A 15,331-nucleotide genomic window follows, 5' to 3' on the forward strand; every position below is an offset into this window, starting at 1 on the left:
CAGTCGCACATAAGAGATGCGTGTAGACTGCAATATGATGGCAGTCACACATAAGAGATACGTGTAGACTGCAATATGATGGCAGTCGCACATAAGAGATACGTGTCGACTACAATATGATGGCAGTCGCACATAAGAGATATGTGTAGACTGCAATATGATGGCAGGCACACATAAGAGATACGTGTAGACTGCAGTATGATGGCAGTCACACGTAAGAAATAAATGTAGACTGCAGTATGATGGCAGTCACACATAAGAGATACATGTAGACTGCAATGTGATGGCAGTCACACATAAGAGATACGTGTAGACTGCAATGTGAGGGCAGTCACACATAAGAGATACATGTAGACTGCAATATGATGGCAGTCACACATAAGAGATACGTGTCGACTGCAATATGATGGCAGTCGCACATAAGAGATACATGTAGACTGCAATATGATGGCAGTCGCACATAAGAGATACGTGTCGACTACAATATGATGGCAGTCGCACATAAGAGATATGTGTAGACTGCAATATGATGGCAGTCGCACATAAGAGATACGTGTCGACTACAATATGATGGCAGTCGCACATAAGAGATATGTGTAGACTGCAGTATGATGGCAGTCACACGTAAGAAATAAATGTAGACTGCAGTATGATGGCAGTCACACATAAGAGATACATGTAGACTGCAATGTGATGGCAGTCACACATAAGAGATACGTGTAGACTGCAATGTGAGGGCAGTCACACATAAGAGATACATGTAGACTGCAATATGATGGCAGTCACACGTAAGAAATAAATGTAGACTGCAGTATGATGGCAGTCACACATAAGAGATACGTGTAGACTGCAATGTGATGGCAGTCACACATAAGAGATACGTGTAGACTGCAATATGATGGCAGTCACACATAAGCGATACGTGTAGACTGCAATATGATGGCAGTCACACATAAGAGACACGTGTAGAATGCAATATGATGGCAGTCACACGTAAGAAATAATGTAGACTGCAGTATGATGGCAGTCACACATAAGAGATACGTGTAGACTGCAATGTGATGGCAGTCACACATAAGAGATACGTGTAGACTACATTGTGATGGCAGTCGCCTGCAATGTGATGGCAGTCGCACATAAGAGATATGTGTAGATTGCAATATGATAGCAGTCACACAAGAGATACGTGTAGACTGCAATATGATGGCAGTCACACATAAGAGATGCGTGTAGACTGCAATATGATGGCAGTCAAACATAAGAGATACGTGTAGACTGCAATATGATGGCAGTCACACACAAGAGATACGTGTAGACTGCAATATGATGGCAGTCACACATAAGAGATACGTGTAGACTGCAATATGACTCAAGTAAACAACATTTTATATGTTCCATTGAAAATATAGAAAATTACACACAGCGCTTTTAAAATTCTATGACAATGTTTTAGTAGGACTTTGGTAAGCTATGAAGCCACACCACTTGATGGATTGTACTGTGCTTCAAAATAGGAGTATTATTATGCTGTGTGTATAAGGTAAGACATATTATCTGGCGTTTGGTTTCACAATATTATGCAAAAGCAACTTTTCTTACCTTCTGGTACCTGCTGATCCGTATTTGGGATCTGCATAAGTCCTGAAAATTTGCGTGTTTCCGCCTTTGTAGTCTACGACGACACCGTAGTGGATAATCTTCTTTTTCTTCTATCTTCTTGTTATGTGACGTTCATCCTCCACTGTTGCCATTTCTAATATAAAGTAGTGTAAAGTTCTTACTTATATCTGCCAGTAAACTCACCATGAAAGCACTAAAACATACCGGTGTGGTGAGTTGACATTATCTACCCAAGGAACTTTACTTATTGGAGCGTTGCGGTGGGAGGGTTTTTCACGGGTGAGCCACGGATGAGGAGATGCTGCTCCGTTATCGATTGAAGTAAACAGTTAGCGCCATCTTTTGACACTTCTCCCACTCCCGAGCTGACTAGACCCGCTCATTGGCAGTGGGCCTTATAATCCGGTGCCCCCCATGGTCCGGAAAATCGGGTGTCCTTCTCAGTCCTGTTCCTTGAGTTCCATCCTCTCTCTGAGTGTGTTAAATGTGCGTGTTGTCGTCCACAGCAGTAACACCTGTGTACTAACCCAGCAGCTGACTCCAGTTGTCCACCACACGCCCCGGACTAGGACCGTGGTTTTAGCTTGGCGCTGTTTTCTCCTGCTTCATTTGCTCCTTTCTCTTTTTCTCCCCCCTGCCCACTTTCCCTCCATCTCTCCTCACCTGCCGTGTCTCCCCCTTCTGTGTGGCTCCCTCTTTCCCGCCGTCTTGCCTTCCCCTCCGTCCTGTGTCGTCCTCCACCTGTGGCCGAGCAGCTTTCGAGAGCACCCTGCACAGCCCCACTCCTCAGGAGTACGGCAGAACTTCCTCCACGCCCGCGTCGCCATCCACCCCCACTTACCCGTCTTCCGGTGCACTTTCGGCCTCCTCCGCCGCACCGCCCACGCCGCCGCTAAGACACTCGGCCTCCCGATTCGCCACGTCCCTGGGCTCTGCCTTCCACCCGGTCCTTCCGCACTACGCCACGGTCCCAAGGAGGCAGCAGGCCTTACCCCCGGCGCCGGCACCCGCTCCGGCCCCAGTCCCGAGCCCGGCCTGTGCGCCGAAGTCGGCAGTGTGCTCGGCGTACAACTTCACTCCCCTGCCCCCGTCGCCCCCCATTATGATAAGCAGTCCCCCAGGGAAAGCCCCGGGCCCCCGGACGCTCGTCCCCATAGCCGCCCCATCTCCTCTCACCCAGAAGCCGCCGTCACCGTCTGCCAACGGCCTGCCCATGTTTCCTGCACCGTCCCCGGTCACAATTCTGCCGCACAGCCACCCGGTCGGCATAGTCTGCCCCACACCGCCGCCGCCGCCCCCAACTCCGCCACCAGTTCCTTCTTCGGTGGCGCCCCATTCTTTGTGCGTCTCGTCTCCCCCCTCCTCATCCCATGCTCCTGGTTTGCCCTCTCCCTCCGCAGTTGCTGCTTGTGCTGAGCACCTCTCCCTGCCCGAGGGCCAGGACCCAGAACCAGAACCGACAGTCCTCGAGACCCACCAACTGCAAGGGGGGTCCTACAATCATTCCCAGGGTAAGGCATCCAGTCTGCATTCTTCTACCGTCCTCGCTGCTGTCCTTCACTGTTCGGGAACTCACAGACTGTCACATTTCAAACTAAATTGGCAATGTTTGTCCCAATTGTCCAATACCACTGTCCTTCAGATTTCAAATTAAGGTGACGTTGTCCGTCCTAATTGTCCAATACCATTGTCCTTCGGATTTCAAACTAAAGTGACGTTGTTCGTCCCAATTGTCCAATAACCCAGTCTTTCAAATTTCAAACTAAAGTGACGTTATTTGTCCCAATGGTCCAATACCACTGTCTTTTTAAATTTCAAACTAAAGTCACATTGTTCGTCCCAATTTTCCAATACCACTGTCTTTCAGATTTCAAACAAACACACACACACACACACACATACACATGTAAAGCGACTTTGGGTATTTAGAAAAGCACTATATAAATCCCAGGTATTATTATTATTATTATTGTTATTATTATTATTATTTATCAACAACACCCAGAAACGCCGCCGACTTTTAAGAAGTTTCTCAGTGTGGACATGAAATACCTTGCCTTTGCAGTCTATTCAATTGAATACAACATTTGCAAATTGTTCTGTTTTTATTTCAAGTTACACAAGGTGACAACTTCACTGCTTTTGGGTGTTGCCATGAGAATTACCAGTTTGATTCCAATATTCCTTCTCTGTGTGCCCACCTCCACCCGAAAACAGACAGTGTACAGACAGCGGGGTCAAGCGCACCTGTCCCTCCCCCAGCCCCGCCCCTGCCGCCCGGGTCCACGGTGACGGCCGGAGCTGCCACGCCGGCCGTGACTCCCACCACGCCCATCGGACACCCTCCCCCACCACCGCCTCCACCGTTGCCTCCTACGTTGACTCCGGCCGTGACCCCGACTTCAGCACCGGGTCCACCTCTCGGGGCGCCGACCCCTCCGCCGGCGCCTCCCCTTCCCGCCGGTCTCTTTTCGCCGGCGGAGGAACGCCCGCTTTCAGGCCTGGCAGCCGCCCTAGCAGGCGCCAAGCTGCGCAAAGTGCCAAGGGTAAATATTTACGATGTTTTGTTCACGCCTCGTGGTTAAAATTCACTGTAGAGAGGCGGAGCCGGCGAACAAGCAGCGGGGCAGGGCACGCTGGAGCCCTGCCCAAGATGGCGGCAAGGAGGCGGAGAATGCAGCGGAGAGGTGGCGCGTACCGGGAGCGGCGCCGGAATCTGATTCAGGTGCATGGATCGCGCACCGGCACACGATTGACTTATCTCCTCACACAGTATAAAAAGGGAGAAGGAGGAAAGATCGGGGAAGAAGGAGGAGAGTCCGCAGCAGCGCATGAGAAGCGAGAGCAACAGAGAGAAGAGCAAGTACGACGGAGCGACATGGAGGAATGAACAGCGGGAGCGGCGACGGCGCAGGAAGCTTTCTTTATTGAGAAATAAACGAGAGTCAAACCTGCTCAAGCATGTCTTTCCTGGGTGATCCATGGAACCCGATCGGCGACAGTGGATCGTCCTCCCCCGCCTCCGGTGGTCCAGCCAGGTTGGGCGCCAAATGTGGACGACTTTCCTTGTCGCCCCTTGGGTTCCATGGATCACCCAGGAAAGACATGCTTGAGCAGGTTTGACTCTCGTTTATTTTTCAATAAAGACAGTTTCTTGCGCCGTCGACGCTGCCGCTGCTCGCTTCTCCGTGTCGCTCGGTTGGCCGCGTCTCCGTCGTATTTGCTCTTCTCTCTGTCGCTCTCGCTTCTCACGCGCTGCTGCGGACTCTCCTCCTTCTTCCCCGATCTCTCCTCCTTCTCCCTTTTTATACTTTGTGAGGAGATAAGTCAATCGTGTGCCGGTGCGCGATCCACGCACCTGAATCAGATTGCGGCGTCGCTCCCGGTAGGCCCCGCCTCTCCGCTCCGTCGCATTCTCCGCTTCCTTGCCGCCATCTTGGGCAGGGCTCCAGTGTGCCCCGCCCCGCTGCTCGTTCGCCGGCTCCGCCTCTCTACAGTCACCATTTTCTAATTTGGAACGAAAAGAGTAAGTCATTAGTTACTTTTGGAAGGCCGTTTCAGTAGACTGACTTGCCTTGAAGCGGACTGAAAAAGTTCAAAAAGATTGTTCGAGGCCAAGTTGTTGTGTGACCATTTTTCCCAGGATTTTCGAGATAAAGGGGAGGTGTTTAGAAGGAGATCGAGGTAGAGGTTCAGTTTAAGTTTAGCTGCGGTTTTGAATTCTAGGGAACAGTACGAGAGGATTATAAGTTAATACTGTCTAAAACATCTAATACCAACAATCATGTGATATCAACAGTCAAAACTCTGTAATTGATACGGGTCTCAAGCAGTTGTTCCATTTCCTGGAAGTGCGATCTTAACTTCCTTGTGCTTTATCTACAAAAGCATCAACAGTATCAAAGTACTGTATCTGTATACTGGGTGTGGTATCTGTAAGAGTACACGATGGTGATACTGTGTGTGGTATCTGTAAGAGTACATGATGGTGAAACTGTGTGTGGTATCTGTAAGAGTACATGATGGTGATACTTTGTGTGGTATCTGTAAGAGTACATGAAGGTGATACTGTGTGTGGTATCTGTAAGAGTACATGAAAGTGATACTGTGTGTGGTATCTAAGAGTACATGATGGTGATACTGTGTGTGGTATCTGTAAGAGTACATGATGGTGATACTGTGTGTGGTATCTGTAAGAGTACATGATGGTGATACTGTGTGTGGTATCCGTAAGAGTACATGATGGTGATACTGTGTGTGGTATCTGTAAGAGTACATGATGGTGATACTGTGTGTGGTATCTGTAAGAGTACATGATGGTGATACTGTGTGTGGTATCTGTAAGAGTACATGATGGTGATACTGTGTGTGGTATCCGTAAGAGTACATGATGGTGATACTGTGTGTGGTATCTGTAAGAGTACATGATGGTGATACTGTGTGTGGTATCCATAAGAGTACATGATGGTGATACTGTGTGTGGTATCTGTAAGAGTACATGATGGTGATACTGTGTGTGGTATCTGTAAGAGTACATGAAGGTGATACTGTGTGTGGTATCTGTAAGAGTACATGATGGTGATACTGTGTGTGGTATCTGTAAGAGTACATGAAGGTGATACTGTGTGTGGTATCTGTAAGAGTACATGAAGGTGATACTGTGTGTGGTATCTGTAAGAGTACATGAAGGTGATACTGTGTGTGGTATCTGTAAGAGTACATGATGGTGATACTGTGTGTGGTATCCGTAAGAGTACATGAAGGTGATACTGTGTGTGGTATCCGTAAGAGTACATGATGGTGATACTGTGTGTGGTATCTGTAAGAGTACATGATGGTGATACTGTGTGTGGTATCTGTAAGAGTACATGATGGTGATACTGTGTGTGGTATCCGTAAGAGTACATGATGGTGATACTGTGTGTGGTATCTGTAAGAGTACATGATGGTGATACTGTGTGTGGTATCCGTAAGAGTACATGATGGTGATACTGTGTGTGGTATCTGTAAGAGTACATGATGGTGATACTGTGTGTGGTATCTGTAAGAGTACATGAAGGTGATACTGTGTGTGGTATCTGTAAGAGTACATGATGGTGATACTGTGTGTGGTATCTGTAAGAGTACATGAAGGTGATACTGTGTGTGGTATCTGTAAGAGTACATGATGGTGATACTGTGTGTGGTATCTGTAAGAGTACATGAAGGTGATACTGTGTGTGGTATCTGTAAGAGTACATGATGGTGATACTGTGTGTGGTATCTGTAAGAGTACATGATGGTGATACTGTGTGGTATCTGTAAGAGTACATGATGGTGATACTGCGTGTGGTATCTGTAAGAGTACATGATGGTGATACTGTGTGTGGTATCTGTAAGAGTACAAGATGGTGATACTGTGCGTGGTATCTGTAAGAGTACATGATGGTGATACTGTGTGTGGTATCTGTAAGAGTACATGAAGGTGATACTGTGTGTGGTATCGGTAAGAGTACATGATGGTGATACTGTGTGTGGTATCTGTAAGAGTACATGATGGTGATACTGTGTGTGGTATCTGTAAGAGTACATGATGGTGATACTGCGTGTGGTATCTGTAAGAGTACATGATGGTGATACTGTGTGTGGTATCTGTAAGAGTACAAGATGGTGATACTGTGCGTGGTATCTGTAAGAGTACATGATGGTGATACTGTGTGTGGTATCTGTAAGAGTACATGATGGTGATACTGTGTGTGGTATCTGTAAGAGTACATGATGGTGATACTGTGTGTGGTATCTGTAAGAGTACACGATGGTGATACTGTGTGTGGTATCTGTAAGAGTATACTAAGGTGATACTGTGTGTGGTATCTGTAAGAGTACATGATGGTGATACTGTGTGTGGTATCTGTAAGAGTATACTAAGGTGATACTGTGTGTGGTATCTGTAAGAGTACATGATGGTGATACTGTGTGTGGTATCTGTAAGAGTATACTAAGGTGATACTGTGTGTGGTATCTGTAAGAGTACATGAAGGTGATACTGTGTGTGGTATCTGTAAGAGTACATGATGGTGATACTGTGTGTGGTATCTGTAAGAGTACATGATGGTGATACTGTGTGTGGTATCTGTAAGAGTACATGATGGTGATACTGTGTGTGGTATCTGTAAGAGTACATGATGGTGATACTGTGTGTGGTATCTGTAAGAGTACACGATGGTGATACTGTGTGTGGTATCTGTAAGAGTACATGAAGGTGATACCGTGTGTGGTATCTGTAAGAGTACATGAAGGTGATACTGTGTGTGGTATCTGTAAGAGTACACGATGGTGATACTGTGTGTGGTATCTGTAAGAGTACATGATGGTGATACTGTGTGTGGTATCTGTAAGAGTACATGACGGTGATACTGTGTGTGGTATCTGTAAGAGTACATGATGGTGATACTCTGTGTGGTATCTGTAAGAGTACATGATGGTGATACTGTGTGTGGTATCTGTAAGAGTACATGAAGGTGATACTGTGTGTGGTATCTGTAAGAGTACATGATGGTGATACTGTGTGTGGTATCTGTAAGAGTACATGATGGTGATACCGTGTGTGGTATCTGTAAGAGTACACGATGGTGATACTGTGTGTAGTATCTGTAAGAGTACATGATGGTGATACTGTGTGTGGTATCTGTAAGAGTACATGATGGTGATACTGTGTGTGGTATCTGTAAGAGTACATGAAGGTGATACCGTGTGTGGTATCTGTAAGAGTACATGAAGGTGATACTGTGTGTGGTATCTGTAAGAGTACATGAAGGTGATACCGTGTGTGGTATCTGTAAGAGTACATGAAGGTGATACCGTGTGTGGTATCTGTAAGAGTACATGAAGGTGATACTGTGTGTGGTATCTGTAAGAGTACATGATGGTGATACTGTGTGTGGTATCTGTAAGAGTACATGATGGTGATACTGTGTGTGGTATCTGTAAGAGTACATGATGGTGATACTGTGTGTGGTATCTGTAAGAGTACATGATGGTGATACTGTGTGTGGTATCTGTAAGAGTACATGATGGTGATACTGTGTGTGGTATCTGTAAGAGTACATGATGGTGATACTGTGTGTGGTATCTCCCCAGAGTGAGGATCCAGGTGCTGCTCTGGTATCAGCCTTGTCAGGAGGTGTGGGGGCCAAACCAGAATCCAGGGTAAATGGTCCACTTCCTGGAGGAGGCGGGCTCATGGAGGAGATGAGCGCCCTATTGGCCAGAAGGTAGGCTCCTACTTTATGAACAGCAAGGAAATGTGGAAGAAGTAGGTACCTCTGTTTATGTTTGTGTTGTTTATGTACGTGTTATTTATGTACGTGTTGTTTATGTACGTGTTATTTATGTATGTGTTGTTTATGTACATGTTTATGTATGTGTTGTTTATGTATGTGTTGTTTATGTACGAGTTGTTTATGTACATGTTTATGTGTGTGTTGTTTATGTACGTGTTATTTATGTATGTGTTGTTTATGTGTTATTTATGTACGTGTTACTTATGTACGCGTTATTTATGTATGTGTTGTTTATGTACATGTTTATGTATGTGTTGTTTATGTATGTGTTGTTTATGTATGTGTTGTTTATGTACGAGTTGTTTATGTACATGTTTATGTGTGTGTTGTTTATGTACGTGTTATTTATGTATGTGTTGTTTGTGTTATTTATGTACGTGTTACTTATGTACGCGTTATTTATGTATGTGTTGTTTATGTACGTGTTGTTTATGTGTTATTTATGTACGCATTGTTTATGTACGTGTTGTTTATGTATGTGTTGTTTATGTATGTGTTGTTAATGTACATTTTTACGTATGTGCTGTTTATGTATGTGTTTTTATGTAAGTGTTGTTTATGTACGTGTTGTTTATGTACGTGTTTATGTATGTGTTGTTTATGTTTGTGTTATGTATGTGTTGTTTATGTACGTGTTGTCTATGTATGTGTTGTTTATGTACATGTTTATTTACGTGTTTTTTATTTATGTTATTTATGTATGTGTTGTTTATGTATGTGTTGTTAATGTATGTGTTGTTTATGTATGTGTTATTTTTGTATGTGTTTTTATGTATGTGTTAATGTATGTTGTTTATGTATGTGTTGTTTATTTATGTGTTATTTTTGTATGTGTTTTTATGTATGTGTTAATGTATGTGTTGTTTATGTATGTTTATGTATGTGTTGTTTATGTATGTGTTATTTATGTACGAGGTATTTATGTACGTGTTATTTATGTACGTATTATTTATGTACGTATTATTTATGTAAGTGTTATTTTTGTACGGGTTGTTTATGTATGTGTTGTTTATGTACGTGTTATTTATGTACATGTTATTTATGTACGTGTTATTTATGTACATGTTATTTATGTATGTGTTATGTACGTGTTGTTTATGTATGTTATTAATGTATGTGTTGTTTATGTATGTGTTTTTATGTATGTGTTAATGTATGTGTTGTTTATGTATGTGTTATTTATGTATGTGTGATTTATGTGCGAGGTATTTATGTACGTGTTATTTATGTACGTATTATTTATGTCAGTGTTATTTTTGTACGTGTTGTTTATGTATGTGTTATTTATGTATGTGATATTTATGTACGTGTTATTTATTTACATGTTATTTATGTACATGTTATTTATGTACGTGTTATGTACGTGTTATTTATGTACATGTTATTTATGTATGTGTTATGTACGTGTTATTTATGTGTGTTATTTATGTATGTGTTATTTTTGTATGTGTTATTTATCTATGTGTTTATGTATGTGTTATTTATGTACTTGTTATTATTGCATGTGTTATTTATGTACGTGTTTTTATGCATGTGTTATTTATGTATGTGTTATTTATGTACGTGTTTATGTACGTGTTTATGTATGTTTTATTTATGTATCTGTTATTTATTTACTTATTTCTGAATGTTTTATTTATGTATATGTTGTTTATGTATGTGTTGTTTATGTACGTGTTGTTTATGTACGTGTTATTTATGTATGTGTTATTTATGTACGTGTTATTTATGTATGTGTTATTTATGTATGTGTTATTTATGTACGCGTAATTTACAGTATGTATGTGTTATTTATGTATGAGTTATTTATGTGTTATTTATGTATGAGTTATTTATGTAGTGCATTGTTAACCATCACACCAAGTCCAGTGTGTTTGTTTACCAGGAGAAGGATTGCAGAGAAGGGGTCATCACCTGAACCAGACCTGAAGTCAGTAAGTGTTTTCTTCCTGTTTCCATGACGACAAGGCCAGCAATACATCACCTTCTCATTCTTTTGTGCCAACTCTATGCCAGGGGGCGCCAACACAAAATGTTGAAAGAGCCATACTGGACCAAAAATACAAAAAAAAAACAAATCAAAATATTGAAAACCTTATATAAGTGGTTTAATGAAGGCAACACATGACGTAAGTGTCTATATTAGCCTACTATCAAAATTACTTTAAAAGTCTTACATAAGTGTTATAATGAAGGCACCACATGATGTAAGTGTCTATATTAGCCTACTATCAAAATGACTTTAAGAGTCTTTTAAGTGTTATAATGATGGCAACACATGACATAAGTGTCTACATTAGCTATACTAGCCTACTATCAAAATGACTTTAAAAGTCTTATATAAGTGTTATAATGAAGGCAACACATGATGTGTCTATATTAGCTATATTAGCCTACTATCAAAATGACTTTAAGAGTCTTTTAAGTGTTATAATGAAGGCAACACATTACATAAGTGTCTATATTAGCCTACTATCAAAATGACTTCAAAAGTCTTATATAAGTGTTATAATGATGGCAACACATAATGTAAGTGTCTACATTAGCTATACTAGCCTACTATCAAAATGACTTTAAAAGTCTTATATAAGTGTTATAATGAAGGCAACACATGATGTGTCCATATTAGCTATATTAGCCTACTATCAAAATGACTTCAAAAGTCTTATATAAGTGTTATAATGATGGCAACACATAATGTAAGTGTCTACATTAGCTATACTAGCCTACTATCAAAATGACTTTAAAAGTCTTTTAAGTGTTATAATGAAGGCAACACATGGATGTAAGTGTCTATATTAGCTATATTAGCCTACTATCAAAATGACTTTAAAAGTCTTATAATGAAGGCAACACATGATGTAAGTGTCTATATTAGCTACTATCAAAATGACTTTAAAAGTCTTTTAAGTGTTATAATGAAGGCAACACATGATGTGTCTAAATTAGCTGTACTAGCCTACTATCAAAATGACTTTAAAAGTCTTATATAAGTGTAATAATGAAGACAACACATGGCATAAGTGTCTATATTAGCCTGCTATCAAAATGACTTTAAAAGTATTTTAAGTGTTATAATGAAGGCAACACATGATGTAAGTGTCTAAATTAGCTATACTAGCCTACTATCAAAATGACTTTAAAAGTATTTTAAGTGTTATAATGAAGGCAACACATGATGTAAGTGTCTAAATTAGCTATACTAGCCTATTATCAAAATGACTTTAAAAGTCTTTTAAGTGTTATAATGAAGGCAACACATGGACGTAAGTGTCTATATTAGCTATATTAGCCTACTATCAAAATGACTTTAAAAGTCTTATAATGAAGGCAACACATGATGTAAGTGTCTATATTAGCTACTATCAAAATGACTTTAAAAGTCTTTTAAGTGTTATAATGAAGGCAACACATGATGTAAGTGTCTAAATTAGCTGTACTAGCCTACTATCAAAATGACTTTAAAAGTCTTATATAAGTGTAATAATGAAGACAACACATGGCATAAGTGTCTATATTAGCTATATTAGCCTACTATCAAAATGACTTTAAAAGTATTTTAAGTGTTATAATGAAGGCAACACATGGACGTAAGTGTTTATATTAGCCTACTATCAAAATGAATTTAAGAGTCTTTTAAGTGTTAGAATAAAGGCAACACTTTATGTAAGTGTCTATATTAGCAATACTAGCCTACTATCAAAACTTCTTTTAATGGATTTATTACAATCTTTGCAAGTTGGGTAACATTTGCTGTGGTCTGGAACAACATGGCACACAAACAACCATCAGACATGCAACCAATAAGTGCGCTCCAAGTCAATACCATCAACATCACGCACAGTATAAAATGTTTGGTGGACAAAATGGGACAAAGGAGGCATAAAACAGTTCTTTCCGTAAACCGCTGTCCACGCCACTACGGCCAGTTCAAGGACCGGCAAAATGAGTAGGACAAAACTGGTCCTCTCCAAATCCAGTATATGTGAGTGTGGGTGTGACTCATGTGGAACTCTTGTGTGTTGGACAGGAGGAGGCTGACACCACCCCCACCACCACCACCCCCAAAGTGTCAGCATGCAGCACACCAGGTGGGTCACACTCAAAGGAGTCCCCCAGCAATGTGGCAATCGGGCTCATAACAACCAGGTGTGTTATGTCTTCTGTGCCCAGACATGCCTAGGAAGCCCTGGGAGAGAAGTAACAGCACCATGAACGGTAGCAAGTCTCCAGTTATTGGAAGGTATGAAATCTATATATATATATACATATATATATACATACAAACCCTGTTTCCATATAAGTTGGGAATTTGTGTTTGATGTAAATATAAACGGAATACAATGATTTGCAAATCCTTTTCAACCCATATCCAGTTGAATATGCTACAAAGACAACATATTTGATGTTCAAACTCACAAATTGTATATTTTTTTTTGCACATTTTAATTGACTTAGAATTTCCTGGCTGCAACACGTGCCAAAGTAGTTGGGAAAGGGCATGTTCACCACTGTGTTACATCACCTTTTCTTTTAACAACACTCAATAAACGTTTGGGAACTGAGGAAACTAATTGTTGAAGCTTTGAAAGTGGAATTCTTTCCCGTTCTTGTTTTATGTAGAGCATGGGTGTCAAACTCTGGCCCGCGGGCCAAATCTGGCCCCGCCGTGTAATTTAATTTGGCCCCTTGAGGCAATATCAATTTAGCATTAGAGCTGGCGCGCCGGGCATTCACCGCTAATACTCATACTTACCAACCCTCCTAATTTTCCCGGTAGACTCCCGAAGTTCAGGGCCCCTCCCGAAAATCTCCCGGGGCAACCATTCTCCCGAATTTCCACCCGGACAACAATATTGGGGGCGTGCATTTAAGGCACTGCCTTTAGCGTTCTCTACAACCTGTCGTCACGTCCGCTTTTCCTCCATACTAACAGCGTGTCACATAATATTTGTGGCTTTAACACACACAAGTGAATGCAAGGCATACTTGGTCAACAGCCATACAGGTCACACTGAGGGTGGCCGTATAAACAACTTTAGCACTGTTCCAAATATGCGCCACACTCTGAACCCACACCAAACAAGAATGACGAACACATTTCGGGTGAACATCCGCACCGTAACACAACATAAACAAATACCCAGAACCCGTTGCAGCACTAACTCTTCCGGAAAACTGAGCAATAATTAACGTTTTATTCATGCCCTTTCTCTTGCTACTTCAAGGCTTGAATGTTTGGTTCATTCATTATTGTTATTTTATTTTCAAATGTATTATTAGCCTGTGGAAAAAATGTGATATTTACCTCAGAAGATTGCAAATAGAAAAAAAGGCATAACATTTTTATTTACATTTTTTTAATTATTATTATTATTATTTGAAACTGGTTTTTGCATGTCACACATTTTCCATGGGAGACATTTCCGGACTGCAGGCGGGCCAGGAAAGTACCCGCACTCTTTTACGACCAAGCCACGCTGTTGTAACACGTGGCTTGGCATTGTCTTGCTGAAATAAGCAGGGGCGTCCATGAAAAAGATGGCAACATATGTTGTTCCGAAACCTGTATGTACCTTTCAGCATTAATGGTGCCTTCACAGATGTGTAAGTTACCCATGCCTTGGGCACTAATGCACCCCCATACCATCACACATGCTGGCTTTGCGTGGATAACAGTCTGGATGGTTCGTTTCCCTTTTGGTCCGGATGACACGATGTCCAATATTTCCCAAAACAATTTGAAATGTGGACTCGTCAGACCACAGAACACTTTTCCACTTTGCTTTAGTCCATAGTAGATGATCTCGGGGCCCAGAGAAGCCAGCGGCGTTTCCGGATGTTGTTGATAAATGGCTTTCGCTTTGCATAATAGAGTTTTAACTTGCACTTACAGATGTAGCGACCAACTGTATTTAGTGACAGTGGTTTTCTGAAGTGTTCCTGAGCCCATGTGGTGATATCCTTTAGAGATTGATGTCGGTTTTTGATACAGGGATGGAAGGTCACGGTCATTCAATGTTGGTTTCCTGTCCATCCCGCTTACGTGGAGTGATTTCTCCAGATTCTCTGAACCTTTTGATGATATTATGGAGCGTAGATGTTGAAATCCCTAAATTTCTTGCAATTGCACTTTGAGAAACGTTGTTCTTAAACTGTTTGACTATTTGCTCACGCAGTTGTGGACAAAGGGGTGTACCTCGCCCCATCCTTTCTTGTGAAAGACTGAGCATTTTTTGGGGAAGCTGTTTTTATACCCAATCATGGCGCACACCTGTTCCCAATTAGCCTGCACACCTGTGGGATGTTCCACATAAGTGTTTGATGAGCATTCCTCAACTTTTATCAGTATTTATTGCCACCTTTCCCAACTTCTTTGTCACGTGTTG

The 15,331-nt window shown here is 41.8% G+C and overlaps 1 protein-coding gene across 4 annotated transcripts in view; it reads left to right on the forward strand.

Moving 5' to 3' along the window:
• The window catches only part of enah (ENAH actin regulator), a 152,449-nt gene that overhangs the window by 131,292 nt on the left and 5,826 nt on the right, over nucleotides 1-15,331 (forward strand). For 3 of the 4 annotated variants that reach the window (XM_061894129.1, XM_061894128.1, XM_061894127.1), the window contains exons 6-11: nucleotides 2,376-3,131; nucleotides 3,838-4,166; nucleotides 8,740-8,873; nucleotides 10,828-10,876; nucleotides 12,973-13,033; nucleotides 13,116-13,185. In XM_061894129.1, the coding sequence (XP_061750113.1) occupies nucleotides 2,376-3,131; nucleotides 3,838-4,166; nucleotides 8,740-8,873; nucleotides 10,828-10,876; nucleotides 12,973-13,033; nucleotides 13,116-13,185 (1,399 nt within the window). The remainder of the gene's footprint in view (nucleotides 1-2,375; nucleotides 3,132-3,837; nucleotides 4,167-8,739; nucleotides 8,874-10,827; nucleotides 10,877-12,972; nucleotides 13,034-13,115; nucleotides 13,186-15,331) is intronic. The other variant, XM_061894130.1, reaches the window with a different exon arrangement.

The sequence above is a fragment of the Nerophis ophidion genome, linkage group LG03 (genome assembly GCF_033978795.1).
Source record: "Nerophis ophidion isolate RoL-2023_Sa linkage group LG03, RoL_Noph_v1.0, whole genome shotgun sequence".
Classification (NCBI taxonomy): Eukaryota; Metazoa; Chordata; class Actinopteri; order Syngnathiformes; family Syngnathidae; genus Nerophis; species Nerophis ophidion.